Genomic DNA, 18,065 nt, shown 5'->3' on the forward strand with positions numbered 1-18,065 from the left:
CGGCCACCATGGCCCGCTCTTGTCTTGAGCATTCTGCTACAGATAAGGTCATTTAACCTTCACAAGGCTTCAGTCCTGTAAACGTCACTATTAGCCCAGTTGACAGGAGAGGAAGTTCAGTCTTAGTGACACTAGATAATTTGCCCAAGTGCAGTCAGCTAAAATGTGGCAAAGCCAGCTCTGGGTCCAGCCTGTCTGGCTCTGGAGGCCCTGCTTAACCACACCTAGGGCTTGAGGCCTCTGGGACACAAGACAGAGGTTTCAACTCCATTATCTCCATTAACCAACCCTACATGCAAACATCCACACCCAAACTGTGTCTCAAAGTTGCTTCTGTGCGAGTGGGTGGGAATCTAACACCCAAGATTAATCTAACACCCAACTATCAGAAGAAGACCCCAGGGATAGTGGAAGGGACTGGAAATCCCACCTTCTTCACACCCAGCACTGTTGGCTGGGATCCCTGGAAACCTTCAGTTTAGGAAGAGCAGCCCAGTTCCTTCCAGACTGCTCTTTAAAAAGGATTTCATTAGCATCAGGAAGAGCCTTCTGTAGGGTGGCAAAGACGGAGATTCCTTCTTTGCTAGAAAAAAAACTCTGGTTCCCAGTTCAGCTGCAGAGCAGTGGGTGCCATGGACAACCCTGCACACAGCACAGGTAGTCAGCTCGTTAGGCCTTCCTGCCCCATGCTAGGCCAGTCCATCCTATAAGCTAACCGACAACAGCCTGACATATTCTGGGATGGCAGACCTAGTCCACCTTCACTGGGGAGAATGCAGATGTCTCCCACGTGGGAAACAGAAAGTCACTGCAGAGCTGGGCTGTCAGAAGACAGCTGGTGACCACAGCTGGTGACCACAGCTGGTGACTGCCGCAGCGCACACCAAACAGCAGGCTGTCTCAAGCGCAGGGAAGGTCCAACTTACTGTAGCTGCCCTATGCCGTTCAAGAACAAGCCATCTCAGCCAGGTGGCAGTGGTGCACGCCTTTAATCCCAGCACTCAGGAGGCAGAGGCAGGTGGATCTCTGTGAGTTCAAGGCCAGCCTGGTCTACAGAGCGATATCCAGGACAGGCACCAAAACTACACAGAGAAACCCTGTCTCCAAAAACAAAAACAACAAACCAACAAGCCATCTCAGTGTACGGTGGCTACCACAGGTCTCAGCAGCCTCCTCATGGCCTTCCCTCTCACATGGCCTCTATTCTACCAGTGTCTGTTCTCAGTCCCTCAGGAAGATGAGGAGCCGCCCAGTTCACTGCCTGCATTTTATACCTTATTACAAAATAAGAATCATGTCAGCAATACTTGGCAGAACACAGACAAGTTCTGTGAAATATTATTTTTCAAAAAAGTTTATAACAAAAATCACAATGATACAAATGAGTACTACAAATTTCACAGTATAAAACAAGTGCACAAATTAATTTTGTTCTAAAAGTGTTTTCCTCCTCCCTGTGCCCTGTTCCATACCATGGAATGCTGTCTCTAACTCTCAAGTCTTTTTTTAAGATTTGTTTTTATATGTATGACTGTTTCCCTACATACAAGTAAGTGCACCACATGCTTGCCTCTTTTCTGAGGAGGCCAGAAGAGGGTATCAGATCCTCTGGAACTGGGGTTACAGACAGTTTTGAGCCACTATGGGGGACTGAGAATCGAACCCGGGTTCTCTGGAAAAGCAGCCAGTGCTTGTCTTTACAACTGTTCTTTCCTCACAGAGGAACCCCTCAGCACACAGACCATTTGTGCCTGAAGCATCCTCTCCTTTTCTCATCTATTTCCCTCACAGTGACTGAGACACAGATCTATCTACTTGGATACCGCAGTTAATTAAAATTAGACAAAACAATTTCCCTATGAATGACACATTCTCCCTACATATCTAATTTGTTGTTGTTGTTTTGAGACAGGGTCTCACTATATATTTCTGGTTGGCCTGGCATTCACTATGTAGACCAGGCTGGCCTCAAACTCAAGAGACCCACCTGCCTCTACCCCTCGAGTGCTAGAATTAAAGGTATGTGCCACCATGCCTAGCAGGACTTTGGGGGGGTTTTTTTGTTTGTTTTTTTGGTTTTTGAGACAGGCTGTGTGGCCCTGGCTCTCCTGGAACTCACTTTGTAGACCAGGCTGGCCTCAAACTCAAACTCAGTGATTTGTGCATTCAGAGGCCAGAAAAAGGTGTGGATCTCCTGAAACTAGAATTATAGGCAGTTGGGGCACCTGATGTGAGTGCTGGGCACTGAACCAAGGTCTCTTGAAAGAGCAGCAAGTGTTCCAAGCATCTGAACCTCTCTCCAGCCTACATGATCTGAGGTGGGGACAGGCACACCTCTCTGGGTGCGGCTTGGTCTCCAAGGATGGGCTGTGGACGAGCTCAGCTCCAGCCTTACCTTGTAGTTTTGGTTTTATCAGAGTAAGATTTGAACACACCTGAAGAACCTGAGTGTAAAATGTCACCACAGAGGGGACAGCAAGATGGTTTAGTGGGTAAAGGCACTTGCCACCAAACCTGAGGGCCTGAATTCAGGAACCTGAGCCCACAAGTTAGAGAACCTACTTCTACAGGCTGTCCACTGCCCTCTACACACACTCCATGGTATATACATATGCATGCACATACACAAGCTTAAAATAAATTCATGGTATGAGTTTTACAAAATATGCCCAAAGTTGAGTTATGTTTGTGCTTCTTTTGATGGGACTATGGAGTGATATCAAAGTGGCCACATAGGTATTAACAGAGACAGTAGCGTTGTCTGTACTAAGGTCTAGGGCCTGAGAGCTGACTATATAGACAGCCAGCTCCAACTCCACTTCACAGCCTGGAGTAAGTTGTTGCACCTCTCTGTGTCTGTTGTCTGTCTATAAAACTGGAGTTGAGGCTAACATTATGGCCTCACTGGTTTAGACGGTGTCACATTCCATTTTGTAATCATAGGAACAAGCAAAACTACCATAAACCAGCTTGGGAACAAACACTTGACTCTTGATAAGGACCTGATTTAACTGGTAAGTCACAAAAGTACCAGGGTGTGCCAGAGACCAGCCTGCTGGCTGTGTGCATTTGGCAAGCCAGGAAGTCAGCAGGTTTTACACCAGGAACTGGAAAGCAACAGGTGAGCCAGGAGTCAATTCAGCCCACGACAGTCAAGAAGGCTTTCCTGAACTTGCTCATCACCTGTCAGCCCCTCCTGGCTCTACCCGAAGAGACGTCCCGGGAGGATGAGAACAACAGGTACCCTGGCATTCCAGAAACTGATGTAAGTGGGCATTTCTCAAAACTCTCAACAGCATTGATGACCTGTGGGCTACAACATGAGCCTCACTGGAGGGAAAGGCCCATCTCTCTTACCTTATGATGGGATGCAAAGCCCGGCAGTGCCAGGCCCACACGTCTAAGCTTTAAAAGGAAGTGTCAAGCAAGGCATGTATGATTAAGTCCCTCCTCTCAGCCGTCTAACCAAGGAGTAGGAACCAGACGCATGAAACAGCTGAGGCCATGCCTGAGGCAGGCACAAGAGAGAAAAGCTCCAATGGTGATAAGCACCCCCACCCAGAACTTGTTCCAGGAGGTTCCTGCCAGAGCTGCAGTTAATCATTCACCCAAACCACAGGAAGGAATGAATGCCTTCCCAAGTAAGCTCCAAGAGGTCACATAGATAAGAGCTAAGATCCAGCTGCACATAGGCCAGATGGACAGGTGGCCTGGGGCACAGACAGTCTCTTCTCTCACCCTAAACCAAGTTTGACTTCTCTCAAGGACAACTTACAGTGCATCCTGAGCATCTCTACAACGCCATCACAAAAGGGCAGAGAACACTGCTGAAGGGAATGAGGGAGGGAGTGGCAGTTGCTAGGCAACCAGTCTAGCCCACCTTTGTTTGCTCTGGTGGCAGCAGCAAAGGTGTAGTCAGAGCTACTTGGCGATGCTCTGGGCTGCCAGTCATTTCTCTGAATTGCTGAACAGCTGTGGTCACCTGGAAGCCTCTTCCACCCACGAACCCCAAAGTGTGAGGCCTGAAGGACAATCCTGACTTGGCTTTGCCCTCATAAGACACAAACTATTAGCAGAAGAACCAGGTAATGATGTCTTTCTTTTTTCCCTATATTCCTGTCAATGGCTGCAGCCTATTGACACCAGTATGGCGAGGCTTCCCGCTTCCCGCTGTCTCCAGGACATTGCCTCAACCACACTCTATTCCTCTCCACCACCACCACCACCACCACCCCCCCCCCCCCTTTTTTAAAGATGTGTGTATGTGTGTGTGTGTGTGTGTGTGTGTGTGTGTTCTTCCTATGTGTATGTATGTCCACACCTGCATTCCTGGTACCCTCAGAAGCTAAAAATTGTGTCAGATGCCCTGGAACTGGCATTATGGATGATTGTGAGCTGCCACATGGGTGCTGGGAACTGAATTTGGGTGAGTAGCCAGTGCTCTTAACTGCTGAGCAGACATCTCTCCAGTCCCACCTGTCTTTTTTTTGAGACAGGATTTTGCTGTTCCCTGCTGGCCTGGAATTCCTGGGCTCAGGCAGGAATTCAGCCTTCTGAGGAGCTGAGACTTAAGTGCACCATCATTCCCAGCTGGGCTGCTCACCAGTCTCTCAAAATGCCTCCTAAGCACCTGTCAATTGGGTCAATAAAAATGGAGGAGATCTACAGGGTACATTTTAGGCTCTAGCCAGGAAGGCTTCGGGGGCTGGAGAGACATTTGGCTCATACCAGAGCTGTTCAGGAATGAACCAGAGACTCGAGGCAGCCCCGAGCAGCTTCCAATAGGAAAGCCTTTAGTGTTGGCTAGCCAAATGTATCCAGCTGTTCAGTGCAACTGCACAGAGGCCCAGGGAGGTGGCTTGGAGAGCAATGCTGGAGACAGGGTGTCGCCGAGTGTCGCGCACGGGTGTGTGGGTTCACTCAGATCCGTGGAAAGAAGACTCAGAGGCATCTTAAGAATGAATCTGTAATTCCAGCACTCAGGAGGCAGAGGCAGGTGAATCTCCATGAGTTCGAGGCCAGCCTGGTCTACAGAGCTAGTCCAGGATAGGCTCCAAAGCTACGGAGAAATCCTATCTTGAAAAAAAAAAAAAAAGAATCTAGCCTTTCATGGCTGCAGGCGGGTCCAGCCTCTAAGGACTGAAGCACCTTCCCTTCACCCAGGGCATTTTTATTTTCTCTCTATTTACAGTTTAGCCAGTTAATTTCCGTATGCTCAAAACAACCTGGAAGGAGCTCCCAAAGATACAATGCCAAGTGCAGATTCATCGATTTATTAGGTACCGCGGTTTCCAGGTTTCCTGAACCAAGTTCTGCATAGGCCTTTGATCCTCTCAGACAAGATCCACATAGGGCGATAAGAGAAACAAAAGGTGTCTGCTAAACAAAGGGTGGATTAGGGCTGGGTGCTGCTTTCTGGAGTCAGGCCAGGTGTGGCTCAGCAGGGATGGGCCACAAGGCCTTCAGAGGTCTCCGTACTCAGGGTCTCTTGTCTCCTCTCTTCCAGATTTACGTGGGGCCAAATGGTAACCCTAAAGACCATCCAGAATGATGACTTCTGGAACAATCCCTGGGATGTGGGGGGCCTGATAGTGATTGGCTTATTCACCTCCACATTCCTGTTCTTCATCGTATTTGCCATTGTGTTTGGATTTGTGGAAAAGACTCTCTGCAGAGAGGACTGACCTGACTTCCTGGAGCCTAGAGGGCAGCAGGGAAAGCCGGGCTGACCTGCTCACCCCATACCTGCAGGAGCTCTGTGGTCCCTCTGGCTCAAGGAAGAATCTATGTGAACCACTGGATCTGGCTTAGGGGTTGGTCAAATAGAAAGATGGGAAGGCTGGTCTGATGGCATTTCTGGTTCTCCACCCCGCTACCAGTTGACCCGCTAACAGTGACGCGCGTGGAGACTCCGCTCTACCTCACGTGAGAGCAGCAACGGCTAACGAGGCCTTTTATAAGGGTCTCTGCCCAGGCAGCAATTTTGCAAGTCCTCAACAGAGAAGGACACAAAACATCAGATGAAGTAAAAATTCCTTTCCAAATCCTCTAACGTGAGCTCATTTTCTATGCAGACGTGGTTCTCAGAGCCAGCCTCTCTAGCAAGCCACAGAAGGCCTGCAAGTCCTCAGGGTCTGCCCTGCAGGCTCTCAGGAACTGCTTGACAAGTGCCCCTAGGTTCACAGGGTAACCTCGGTTCCTAAACTGCTCTGTCTCTCCTGCCTCAAGGCTTCTGCATACATTCCTCCTGCCTGGGACAGACATCACACTCATGGCCTGCAGAGTGCTTCCTTGTCCTTCAGATCTCAGCCTAAATCTGTCTTTCTCAAATTTTCCCCGACTGACCCCAGAGACTGGGACGGGGAAATCTTGTTACTCTCAGAACATTGTACAGGGCTAGGGAGATGGCTCAGCAGTCAAGGGCACCAGGAGCTCTTGCATAGGACACAGGTTGGATCCCCAGCACCTATGTGGTGACTCAAAACTATCTGTAACTCTAGTTCCAGGGAAATTGATACCCTCTTCTGGCCTCTGTGGACACCAGGCACACATGTGGTGCACAGACATACATGCAGGTAAAACACTCATACACAAAATTTAAAAAAAGAAAAACAAAACCCACCATGTACTTGTTCTTCAAAACCCATTCATAAGCAATTCTATATTTTTAAATATATAATATTCCCAACGAGACAAGGCCCACACTCAGTGTGCTTGACAGAAGGAAAGAGCAAATAAGCACACAGACAGATGCACTGTATGATGCTGAGCAGCCGAGCTCCTTAATCCAGAGACCCCACGAGACAATCCTACCCAGGCCAAAGGGAAAGCGCCTCTCCATCCCCAGATGCCCAGCCTGCTATTTTAAGCCTGATGCCTACAAGGTTAAAGGCCCACCAAGTTAAAGGTTAATGACTCATGCTTCTTCATGTCGCAGCTCTGAGAAAATGGCTACATGGCGGAGACAAGATCAAAACCACTAAGTGGTCCCACCCTGGCCACATGAGGAATGGACCTACCTACTTTTTTTTGGTGATCCCAAGCCACTGCCCATATCCCACCCTACACACCGCAACCCTGTAACGGCTTCCTTTAGAAATGTACCCACGCAGCTGAGCCCACCCTACTGGTCTTATCCCTCCCTGCCAGGTGCCTACCTTAAGAGATGCTGGTGGGAACAGTGACCTCAACTTCAGCCTCAAACCAGAACTATTTATTCTTAGAAAAGGAACAACCATCTGTTGAAAGGGGCTGTCTTCCTTCGTGCCGGACACTGTTCACACAATAAACACTCTCTTTCATAAAGAGCAGTGGCTAAAAGAGCTATGCTAGCAAGGTTGACTCCACTTTCCCGAGACCTGGGAATCCTGAGATCCAGAACCTCACTTGTAGCCAACAAGATAGGAGGTGTGAGGCTGAACACGGGGGAGGTGGGCGGGGGAACACAGCAGTGCATCCCCTGGACCTCTTGGCCCCACAGATGTACACTCCCAACTGGCCTGTCGAGGCACTGAGAAGCCACAGAGGCCCCTGCAGACCTGTCCCCTGCCTGGCAGGTTAGAGCGCTGCAGTCTCAGACAAACAGCGGAGGAGACTGACAACCATCATGAACACTGGTCCTTTCATTCCTCACCACAAAGAGCTCGGCTCACAGAGCCTGAGGAGGCTGAATTTAGCAGTCATGTCCCAGTGGCAGGAAAGGACTCTGGTGGTATGGCCTTATCCAAGGGTGGGCTGGCACAGCAACCCACCACTTTTTCACATGTGATCCTGCCAGAGGCCAAATTAGAGACGCCATTTCCAGAAGGAAATACTTCAATCTGTGTCACCAACTCATCAGTGAGGAGGGAGTGAGAATCCAAATGTTGGAGCCAAATACGCGTCCCCCTCCCATTTCAGGAGAGCCTGAACACGTAGACACTAGTGCTATGTACTGAGTCAGCAGCACCTCCCTCAAGAGGGCAGTATTTGGGGCAGGGGGCAGGAGTGCAGCTCCGTGGTAGAGGGTTCAATCCTTACCACCACAAAAACACACGTGTCCTCCCCCCAAAGACTCCGTGACACGTGTATGAGATGAGCACATCCACTGTGATAATCAAAGAGCCCAAGTTTAGTAGCTTCTATCATGAGTTTTGTGACCACGACCCATCTGGGCTTGGCTTATTTCATCGCTAATTCTGAGGCAATCACTTCTGTTCATCAGCTCTCGGTTTTCCACATAGATGAATAAACGTGTTTTTCGACATAGACTGACTCCTCTTGGGCATCCTTCACATAGGATTCTACTGACTACATGCCCAGTCACAGCTTGTCTCTTTCTATGGCTGGCCCATAGCTCCTGCCCCATGGCCACAGATGTAGACAGTAGGCTCCACATAAGCAGGCTAGTGTTACTACTGTCAGAAGAGCTGATTTATCCAAAGCATGTGACACTCGCCACCACTCCCACCAGATATGAGTGGGCCCGAAGCCTCTGTCTGGGCTCTGTGTAAGAGCGAGACCAACTCATCAGGTGTGGCGACTCATGCCTGTAATCAGAACACCTGGGAGGTGGAGGCAGTCAGGCTAACCAGGGGTCAAAGGCCAGCCTCTGACACATGGCAAGCTGGTGGCCAGCCTAGGTTACAGGACCCCATCTCAGAAGCAAACAAAGCAGCATGGGTGACTCACACAGTCAGGGAGCCAGCTCAGTGACAAGAGCCGGCCGGCCACATTACTCTGGAGGGAACTGCTCACAGAGTCAGCCAACCATCCAGGAAGTAGGCAGAGGAGAGGACAACTACCCAGTGTGGAACAAAGCCTCACACATGAGAGCTAGAGCTTCAATGGCCTCCGGGAGTCAAAAGGAAGGGTCCTGAGCCGGGCGGTGGTGGCGCACGCCTTTAATCCCAGCACTCGGGAGGCAGAGCCAGGAGGATCTCTGTGAGTTCGAGGCCAGCCTGGGCTACCAAGTGAGTCCCAGGAAAGGCGCAAAGCTATGCAGAGAAACCCTGTCTCGAAAAAAACCAAAAAACCAAAAAAAAAAAAAAAAAAAAAAGGAAGGGTCCTGACTTCCACACTGCTTGAAATATGAGCTTTGCAAGCCCGGGACCCTCGGTGGCCCAAGAGCTAGCTTGTACTAGCTGGTAAAGTAATGGTTGCTGGGAGAGGAGGTGATCTGACAGGTCCACACCCAACACAAGTCACTGGTCGTTTTTTCCCTTTGAGGAGCAGGGAGGCAATGCAGGGATTCATCGCAGGTCCTGCACCTGCCGCACAGATGCTCAACCCCGAGCTGTATCGCATTCCTAGCCCCACTCACCCCAGTTCTTCACAGAAGGTCACCAGGGCATCAAAGGCCAGCAGAGTGGCTTTGTCAGACGCTTTGCTCCCTCGCTTTTCCTGCGGAGAGAGAGAAAAGGCCCACCTAGTCCTCCATGTGCTTCACAGTAAGAACTGAGGGGAGAACATAAAAGGACAGCAAGGAAGCCATTCACCAAGCAGTGCCCCTCGGCCCTAGGTCTCCTGATGTATCAGCATCTCCACTACTGAGTTGGACTTTCTGGGATGGGAGCTTTTGAGAGCTGCCATTTCCAAAAAGATGACCCCCCCCCCCCCCCGAAAAAAAGTGATTCTCATGCAAAGAGCCCTGGACTGACATTTGGGAAACTATGATTCTATCCAAGTTCTAAACAGTAATACAAGCTTTGAGTCCTTACATATATGTGTATATACGCTAACATACAGACCAGAACATACAACTTAAACTGTCAGCCCTGGGCAGATAAGATTGTGTATTATTGGCCCTTTTTATATCATCACCAACAGTTTCTTTAAAAAAAAAAAAAAAAAAAAATCCCTGGGCGGTGGTGGAACACGCCTTTAATCCCAGCACTTGGGAGGCAGATCTCTGTGAGGCCAACCTGGTCTACAAAGCCAGTTCCAGGACAGCCAGAGCTGTTACACAGAGAAACCCTGTCCCCCCCAAAAAAGGTCAGTTTAGGGTCAGTGGGCCAGCTTGCTGGATAGGCACTTGTACTAAGCTGAGGGTCTGGACTGGGGACCCCATGGTGAGAGGAAAGGACCGACACCCACAGCTGTTCTCTGACCTACACACGCACTCAGCGCCATGTGCTTACACACAACCAATAAAATGCAGGAAAAACAGTCTCACCTTAGAGGGGCTGCAATGATGGATGGTTCAGTGGTTAAGAGCACCAGCTGCTCTTGCAGAGGACCTGAGTTCAATCCCCAGCACCCACATGGTGGCTCACAGCCATCTGGACCCCAGTTCTAGGTGACCCACCCCTCTTCTGGCCTCCTTGGGCACCAAGCACACATGTGGTGCATGTGCACACACACACATGTCAACACTTAGGAACATCAAATAACATTTAAAATACAGAGAACAGACACCTGCAGCAACACTGCCTTTTCACTTTTAGCTCTTCCATCCCCAGCACACACACGCACACTTCCCGGGGAGAGGCAACCGTAAAGGGCGCCGAGAACATCAAATAAGCAACGTCGAGGACTGAACGTGTGCGGAGGTCATAATGAAACTCACAACACTTTGTATGCCTGTGAAAAAAGTGCTAGGGGTCAGAGAGCCGGCTCAGCAGTTAAAAGTACTTGCTGCTCTTGTAGAAGACCCAAAGTCCAGTTCCCAGCACCCACATCATGTTTCACAACCATCTGCAACTTTAGTTCCAAAGAATCTGATGCCCGCCCTCTTCTGGCCTCCCAAAGCTCCCTCTCTCCCTCCTGCAGGCAAAACACTCACGTGCATTAAACAGTAAAGAGTAAAGCTTTATTATTTTCACCTAATGTGCGGCTGTTCTGCCTGAGTGTGTATGTCTGGGCACCACTTGTGTGCCTGGTGCCCACCGAGCACGCCAGAAGACCATCAGTTCCCCTGGAACTAGAGTTACAAGTTGTTGTGAGCTGCCACGTGGGTGCTGGGAATCAAACCGGTGTCTGCTGCAAGAGCAGCCAGGACTCCTAAACTACTGAGCCATCTCTCCAGTCCCATGTTTGTTGATGTTGTTTTATTTGTTTGTTTTGGTTTCTCTGTGTAGCCTTGGCTGTCCTGGAACTCACTCTGTAGACCATACTGGCCATGAACTCACAGAGATCCACCCGCTCTACCTCCTGAGTGCTGGGGTTAAAAGCGTGTGCCTTTAATCCTCGGATCGTTAATTTTTTTTAAAATTTATTTATTTATTATATATACAGTGTTCTGTCTGCACGCATCCCACAGGCCAGAAGAGGGCACCAGATCTCATTACAGATGGTTGTGAAGCACCATGTGGTTACTGGGAATTGAACTCAGGACCTTTGGAAGAGCAAGCAGTGCTCTTAACCTCTGAGCCATCTCTCCAGCCCCTTGTTAATGTTTTTTTTAAAGAATGTTAGCTAGGGATCTAGCACAGTGACACAGTACTTGCCTGGCATGTATGAGAACCTGGGTTCAAACCTTAGTGATACTGATTATGTATTTATGTGCAGTGCTAGGGGTTAACTTGGGCTTCACCCATGCATGTTAGGCAAGAGTTCTACCACAGAGCTATACTACAAGCCCCAACTTGCAATTTCTTGTGATAGCGGTCTTTTCCTCATGACTATGTCAACACAGTTCCTACCTGAACCACACGATTACAATTTGACATGTGCCATGATCACATTTCCTTTTTGTACAGCATTGTTTCCTCTGAAAACATCGGCTTCTCCTTGTCCTGACTTCTTTAGATTTCAGTGTGTCACTAATTCACCCCCAAATGCTCTGACATAACAAAGAATTCATTTCCACAGGGCCCAAGAGATCAATTTGATTTTTGAAAACCTCCTTGAGCCTCCCGCTCCCAGCAGATCTCTGATTCTGCTCCAGGCCAGTCCCCATCTCTCCCCCTGGCTTTCCTCACACTGGCATGGCAAGTACTTTGCCCTCAGAGCCGTCCCCCTGGCACTGATGCCCGTTTTCTTGCTTAACTTCTCTTACGTATATGAGTGTTTTGCCTGTGTGTGTGTGTCTGTGCACCACACGCACTCCTAGTGCCCCTGGAGGCCAGAAAAGGGCATCAGATTCCCTGGAGGTGGAGTTAGAGATGGTTGTGAGTGCCATATGGGTGCTGGATTTTGGACGTGGGTCTTCTGCAAGAGCAGCAAGTGCCCTTAGCTACTGAGGCATCTCTTCAGCCCCAGGTTGTTGTATGTATTTTTTGTGAACATTTTAAAAGATTATTTGTCTATATGTATGAGTGCTGCTTTTGTTTTGTTTTTGTTTTTAATGAGTGTGGATGTTTTGCCCTCATTCATTCCTGTGTAAGATGTGCATGAAGTGCCCAAGGAGACCAGAAGAGGGCGCCGAATTCCTTGGGACTGAAGTCACTGAGCCATCTTATTCCTGTGTACTATGTGCATGAAGTGCCCAAGGAGACCAGAAGAGGGCGCCTAATTCTTTGGAACTGAAGTCACTGAGCCATCTCATCCCAGGTTTGGTTTTTTAATGAACTCTTTATTTAATTTTTTTGGTTTTTCTTTTATTTATTTATTGTTTGTTTGTTTGTTTTGGTTTTTCGAGACAGGCTTTCTCTGTGTAGTTTTGGTCCCTGTCCTGGATCTTGCTCTGTAGACCAGGCTGGCCTCGAACTCAGAGAGATCCTCCTGCCTCTGCCTCCCGAGTGCTGGGATTAAAGGCATGCGCCACCCCTGCCCAGCGCTTTTGTTTTTAATGAAGTCACTGAAGCCCCTCACCCCAGGTTTTGTTTTGATGACGTCGTGATGAAGTCCACTCTTAATGTGGATTGGGGTTTCCAGGCAGACATTTGCCTTTTCTTTTTCTGTTTTTGTTTTGTTTTGTTTTCTTGAGATACAGTTTCATTGTATCTTCTAGACTGGCCTTGAACTCACTATGCATCACAGGCTAGCCTAAAAATTACAGCCATCTCCTTGTCTCTGCCCCCTGAGCGCTAGACTGTCACTACACCGTTGTTGACATTTCTGCTTGCTGCTGTCCTCTCCTGTTCTCCTTACCTTTGTAAGTTTATTTTTTTATTCCTTCACTGTCACTTGGGTGGGGATCAGAAATAACTGTTCAATTTGCAACCTTTATTTGCGCTCTCGCGTGTGTGTGTATGTGTGTGCGCGTGCACATGAGTGAGTGTAGATAGGCGCCTATGGAGAAGTTACAGGTGCCTCTGAGCTGCCTGACGTGGGTGCTGAGGTGAGAACTCAAGTCCTCTGCAAGAGCACCAAGGACTCCTAACCATTAAGCCAACTCTCCAGGCCCTTTCTTTTCTTTTTAAAAATTACCATCTATTCATTAGAAAAAATGACAAGTTGGCGATATTTTCGTACACATGCACCATGTACTTTGGCAGAGGCCAGTGTTGATAGCCTCCTCTATCACTCTTCTTTATCGGCTAGACTGGCCAGGGCCTGGTACAAGTAGCATTTTTTTTTAAAAGATTTATTTATTATGTATACAGAAGAGGCTGCCAGATCTCATTACAGATGGTTGTGAGACACCATGTGGGTGCTGGAAATTGAACTCAGGACCTCTGGAAGAGCAGTCGGTGCTCTTAACCTCTGAGCCATCTCTCCAGCCCACAAGTAGCATCTTATTACCATCTTACCTCTCCTCTCAGCTGCCAGAATGTGAGTACACACCACGGTATCAGGCTTGGTTTGTTGTTTTATCTGCTTGTTTATTTACTATGGTGCTGGAAACTGAACTTGGCCTCACAATGTGCATTATGAGCTCTATCACTGAGCTACCCCAGCCCTTTGGGTTTTTGAGACAAGGTTTTGCTATGAAGCCTAGGTAGACCTGGAACTGGAACTCACTCTGTAACCTTGGTTGGCCTTGACTTTGAATCTCTCTGCCTCTGCCTCTTGAGCTCAGAATTACTGAGATTGATCCCAGCACCTAAGTGGTAGAGGGAGAACTAACTCCTGGAAGTTGTCCTCTGACTTCCAGATGTGTACAGTGGTGTTCCCACCACACGCAAGCATGTAAATTAAAAAAAAAAAATTGCCAGGCATGATGACACAATCCCAGCCTTAAATCTGAGTGCCTTAAATCCCAGCACTCGGGAGGCAGAGGCAGGTAGATGTCTTGAGTTCGAGGCCAGCCTGGTCTATAGAGTGAGTTGCAGGACAGCCAAGGGCTTTACACAGAGAAACCCTGTCTTGGAAAAACAAATACAAATAATCAAGATGATCTTTCTTCTCTCAAGAACATAAACTATTTTACCCTTAATTTTGCAGTTTTTTGAAGTATCAGCCCATCTGAAATTCATAGACATATCATACAGGAACCTAATTTTATCTTTTTTCCCAGCACTGACTACTCAAGTCCCTCCTTTTCCTGGTGACCTGCAATGTACCTATAAATAATTGGATAACCAGTAAAAAAAATTAAGTGGCTAAAGAAAAAAACAGAGAACATGGGGAAATGCTTATGTAACAAAGCTCACTAAAACAAGGCAAGAATGATTTTGTTTACATGTACAAGATGGTATTCAGGTAAGCTACATGTTGACAAAGAGAAGTCTAGCCCAGCTTGTCACCAGCAGCCTGCTCATCCTACATACCATTTCCCCTTGGGTATGCTTTCCAGGCCAAGACCCTCCCTCCAGTTTACAGAAGCTCTCTCTGGGCTCAGTACGAGCTACAGGAAGTGGAGTAGTAGGCTCATGCAAAGCGTCCCCTCCCAGGACTTACCTGGAGTTTGGCTATCTCCTTTCTGATGAGGAAGCTGACTTGGTCTCTGTCATTCCTAGAGTAATAGAGACGGCACCAAGATGGTTTCCCATCCCTACCAGCACGGCCAGACTCCTGGTAGTAGCCAGCCATAGACTTGGCAATATTCCAATGGGCAACAAACCTGTGTGACACAAAAGAATATGATACGTGACGGGAGAGCTGAGTGCTCCATGGAGAACATGTCAGGAGAACAGCTCACTCCCTGGTGGCCAGCTACAGGGTACTAACACACAAGAGACAGATCACAGCGTATGTCCGAGTTGGCTGGGTGAGACACCAGTGGCCCTGATATCAACAGCCTCAAAGCAGCCCAACCCAGAGGCCACAGCATGAATTATGGGAGAAATTCTAGTAAACATGGTAAAAAAAAAAAAAACAACCCAGACTCAACCACCAGGACTGAAGGGATGGCTCAATGGTCATGAGCACTGGCTGCTCTTCCAGAGACTAGGGAGTGAATCCCAGCACCCATGTGGCAGCTCACAACCTTCTCTAACTCCAGGTACAGGGGATCTAATCCCTTCTTGTGGCCTCTGCAGGCACCAGGCACACCAGTGGTGCACACACAATTGCAGGCAAAATACCTATACATATAAAATAAAAACAAAACCAAAAACCCTTAAAGCCAGAGACCAGAATAAATACCAGACTGAAGAACAGGCTGGGCAAACTAGGCAATGTTGGCACACTCCTTTAATCCCAGCACTTGGGAGACAGAGGCAAGTGGATATCCAAGTTGAAGGCCAGCCTGGTCTACAGAGCAAGTTCCAGGCCAGCCAGGGCTACACAGAGAAGCCCTGTCTTGAAAAAACAAAAACAAACAAACAAACAAAGAATAGGCTGGGCATGTTGGTGCATAACTTTAACCAGAGCACCCAGGAGGCAAAGGCAGGTGCATCTGAGAGTTTGAAGCCAGCCTGGTCTGGTCTATATAGGGAGTTCCAGGCTAGCTAACTATACAGTTAGACCCTGTCTCAATAAATAAAGATCAGAGGCTGAAGGACAGCTCAGCAGTTAAGAACTGTACTGCTCTTGTAGAGGATCCCAGGTTTAATTATTAGCACCCATGTTGAGTGGCTCACAACAACCTATAACTCCAGCTCCAGATTTGACAGATTTGTGGGTACTGTGCGCGTGCGCACGCGCACGCACAAAATAAGTCCAAAAAACTTGCTATTGATGAATTGCATGACCTGTTTTATACCCTCTTTGAAGAGGGAGGGGGTAGTTATTAAACGTCTCCTGAGTATCAGTTACCAGTTACGACATTTGTTGCATTTGTTAGTCACCGCCATGTGAGCTGGCCTACTCTAGAGATGATAAAGGAGACTGGAGAGGCAACTGTATGAGAACAGCTAGGACTGGAGCCTAAGGGTGTCTGACCTCCAAGTCGGCTTCTAACAAGCCACAGCAGACCAGGACTCAACCCCTAATTCCACAGCCCGTGTTTTTTCAAATGTACAATTCCAGTTAGCACAGTGACTAATTCCCAGCGGGTGACACAGACTTAATGGCATGTACGTAGAAGTGCTCTGCAAATATACAGACATTACTGTTGGTGTCAGGACAAAGGACTTCAGGCGGTAATCCGTACATTTTTCCAAAGTCGGACCATGATGGGAAGTAAAACCTTTCCCAGAGTTGACAGAGTGAGACTTGAGGCTAGGATGAACCTACCTCTTCTAGACTGTCAGTGAACAGTAACTAGGATGTAAGTAATAAGATCTTCACCTTTGACTCCCACAGGGAAAAGGCTGAAATAGTTACTTGCTCCAGCCCCCCTAAAGTTCTACCTGAAAGATGGATGTGAACCAGATTGTTAATGGACAACCTGATAGCATACTGCCAAGTTCCCTGGGCTGGACACCCAGAAACCGTCAGCATTTGGGCTGTATACTAGGGATTCCCCTGGTGGCCTCCCTCCTCAGTGGCACTAGACAAGCATATGGACTTGGGACTTTGTACACAGCACTAGGCAATCTACTATAAGCCAAGCCCCAACTGGGAACATAAGATAAGAACCAGAACTTACCGGACATTAGCTTTGTCCACTCCCATCCCAAAACTGATGGTTGCAACAATTACAGGGACTTTCTCCTCCATCCATTCATTCTGTACCTGTGTTCTATCAGAAGCCTTCAGCCCTGGAAAGGAGGGGAAAGTGTCAAGGAAAACTCACACTTCCTTTGGGTTTATCTTCAGGGTGTGGGGAGTTTTTGATACTGTCCTGCACACTTAACCTACACCCTGAATCCATCACTTCTTATCCATATGACCAAGGGCCAGGCACTGAACCTCATAGAACCTGAACTAGCCAGCCAGGCACACAACTTTAATCCCAGTAACTTGGGAGGCAGAGACAGGAGGAGCTCTGAGTTCAAAGCCTGGTCTCCATAGTGAGTTCCAGGACAGACAGAGATACATAGTAAGACCCTGCTTCAAAAAACCAAAAATAAATAACTTAACCCAAGAGTGGCACAGAATATTTAGTAAACAGGAGAGCCAAGAACTTAAGTCCACAGGTCTCCAAAGTCTGTGGTCTTTTTTTTTTTATAATACCCGGGCCCACAAAAACTATCACCTCGGGTTGGAGAGTTGGCTCAATAGTTAAGAGCCAGCTGTCCTTCTAGAGGACCAGGGTTCGATTCCCAGCACCCACATGGCAGCTCACAACCACCTGTAATTCCAGTTCCAAGGGGTCCAATGTCATCCTCTGGTTTCTGTGGGCACTAGGCATGCAAGTGGTACACAGACAAGCTTGCAGGTAAGACACCCACACACATAAAAACAAAAGCTCCTTGTCTGCTGCTAGGTAGGCACAGGACAGAAGAAAGAATTCTGGAGTCACAATGTTCTAGCCTCCTTTTAGTGGACTGAAGTGAATCACTTTAGCTCCACATGAGTATCTAGAAATAGGCAACAGACTACCCTGCTAGTCAGGATCCATAAGGAACAGGTGGTATGCTAAGAAGCATGCAACAGTGAAGAGGACCAAGAGCTCTGGCACCACTTACCTGCGTGGTAAGCCTTGGCCTTCACACCCCTGCTGCTGAGCTCTATGGCCAGTTGTTCACAAGCCTCCCTAGTCCTGCAGTAGACAATGCCGCAGCCAGAGAACAACTGAACAGGAAGAGGTAGGAAGATAACAGTCAGGGAAGGACGGGACAACCAAACCACTTGGGAGAGCACAGCTTGCTTTAAAGCCCCACACTTTCTCTCACCAATGCCCCAGTCTTCTCTTAGACTGAACAGCTGACAGGGATCATCACTTTTAAAAAAGCAGAGCCAATCCTGGCATAGTGGTGCATGCCTTTAATCCC

General features: G+C 48.3%; 2 protein-coding genes across 3 annotated transcripts in view; one reads left to right on the forward strand and one right to left on the reverse strand.

Annotated features, from left to right (window-relative positions):
* Nucleotides 1-18,065, reverse strand: part of Recql5 (RecQ like helicase 5) — a 42,043-nt gene that overhangs the window by 17,114 nt on the left and 6,864 nt on the right. For both annotated transcript variants that reach the window (XM_006993639.4, XM_042283117.2), the window contains 4 exons: nucleotides 17,760-17,865; nucleotides 16,778-16,889; nucleotides 14,704-14,866; nucleotides 9,302-9,381 (listed from right to left, as the gene is read on the reverse strand). In XM_006993639.4, coding sequence (XP_006993701.1) covers nucleotides 9,302-9,381; nucleotides 14,704-14,866; nucleotides 16,778-16,889; nucleotides 17,760-17,865 — 461 coding nt within the window. The remainder of the gene's footprint in view (nucleotides 1-9,301; nucleotides 9,382-14,703; nucleotides 14,867-16,777; nucleotides 16,890-17,759; nucleotides 17,866-18,065) is intronic.
* On the forward strand, nucleotides 3,946-5,827 carry Erln (endoregulin). The gene is made up of 2 exons (XM_015987135.3): nucleotides 3,946-4,085; nucleotides 5,507-5,827. The coding sequence occupies exon 2, from the start codon at nucleotides 5,523-5,525 to the stop codon at nucleotides 5,682-5,684; it is 162 nt and encodes a 53-aa protein (XP_015842621.1). The 5' UTR covers nucleotides 3,946-4,085; nucleotides 5,507-5,522; the 3' UTR covers nucleotides 5,685-5,827.

The sequence above is a fragment of the Peromyscus maniculatus genome, chromosome 8, assembly GCF_049852395.1.
Source record: "Peromyscus maniculatus bairdii isolate BWxNUB_F1_BW_parent chromosome 8, HU_Pman_BW_mat_3.1, whole genome shotgun sequence".
In the NCBI taxonomy this organism is placed as follows: Eukaryota; Metazoa; Chordata; class Mammalia; order Rodentia; family Cricetidae; genus Peromyscus; species Peromyscus maniculatus.

What these genes read in the sequence shown, in the direction of transcription:
- Erln (XM_015987135.3), top strand. Translation starts at nt 5,523, where the DNA reads ATGGTAACCCTAAAGACCATCCAGAATGATGACTTCTGGAACAATCCC.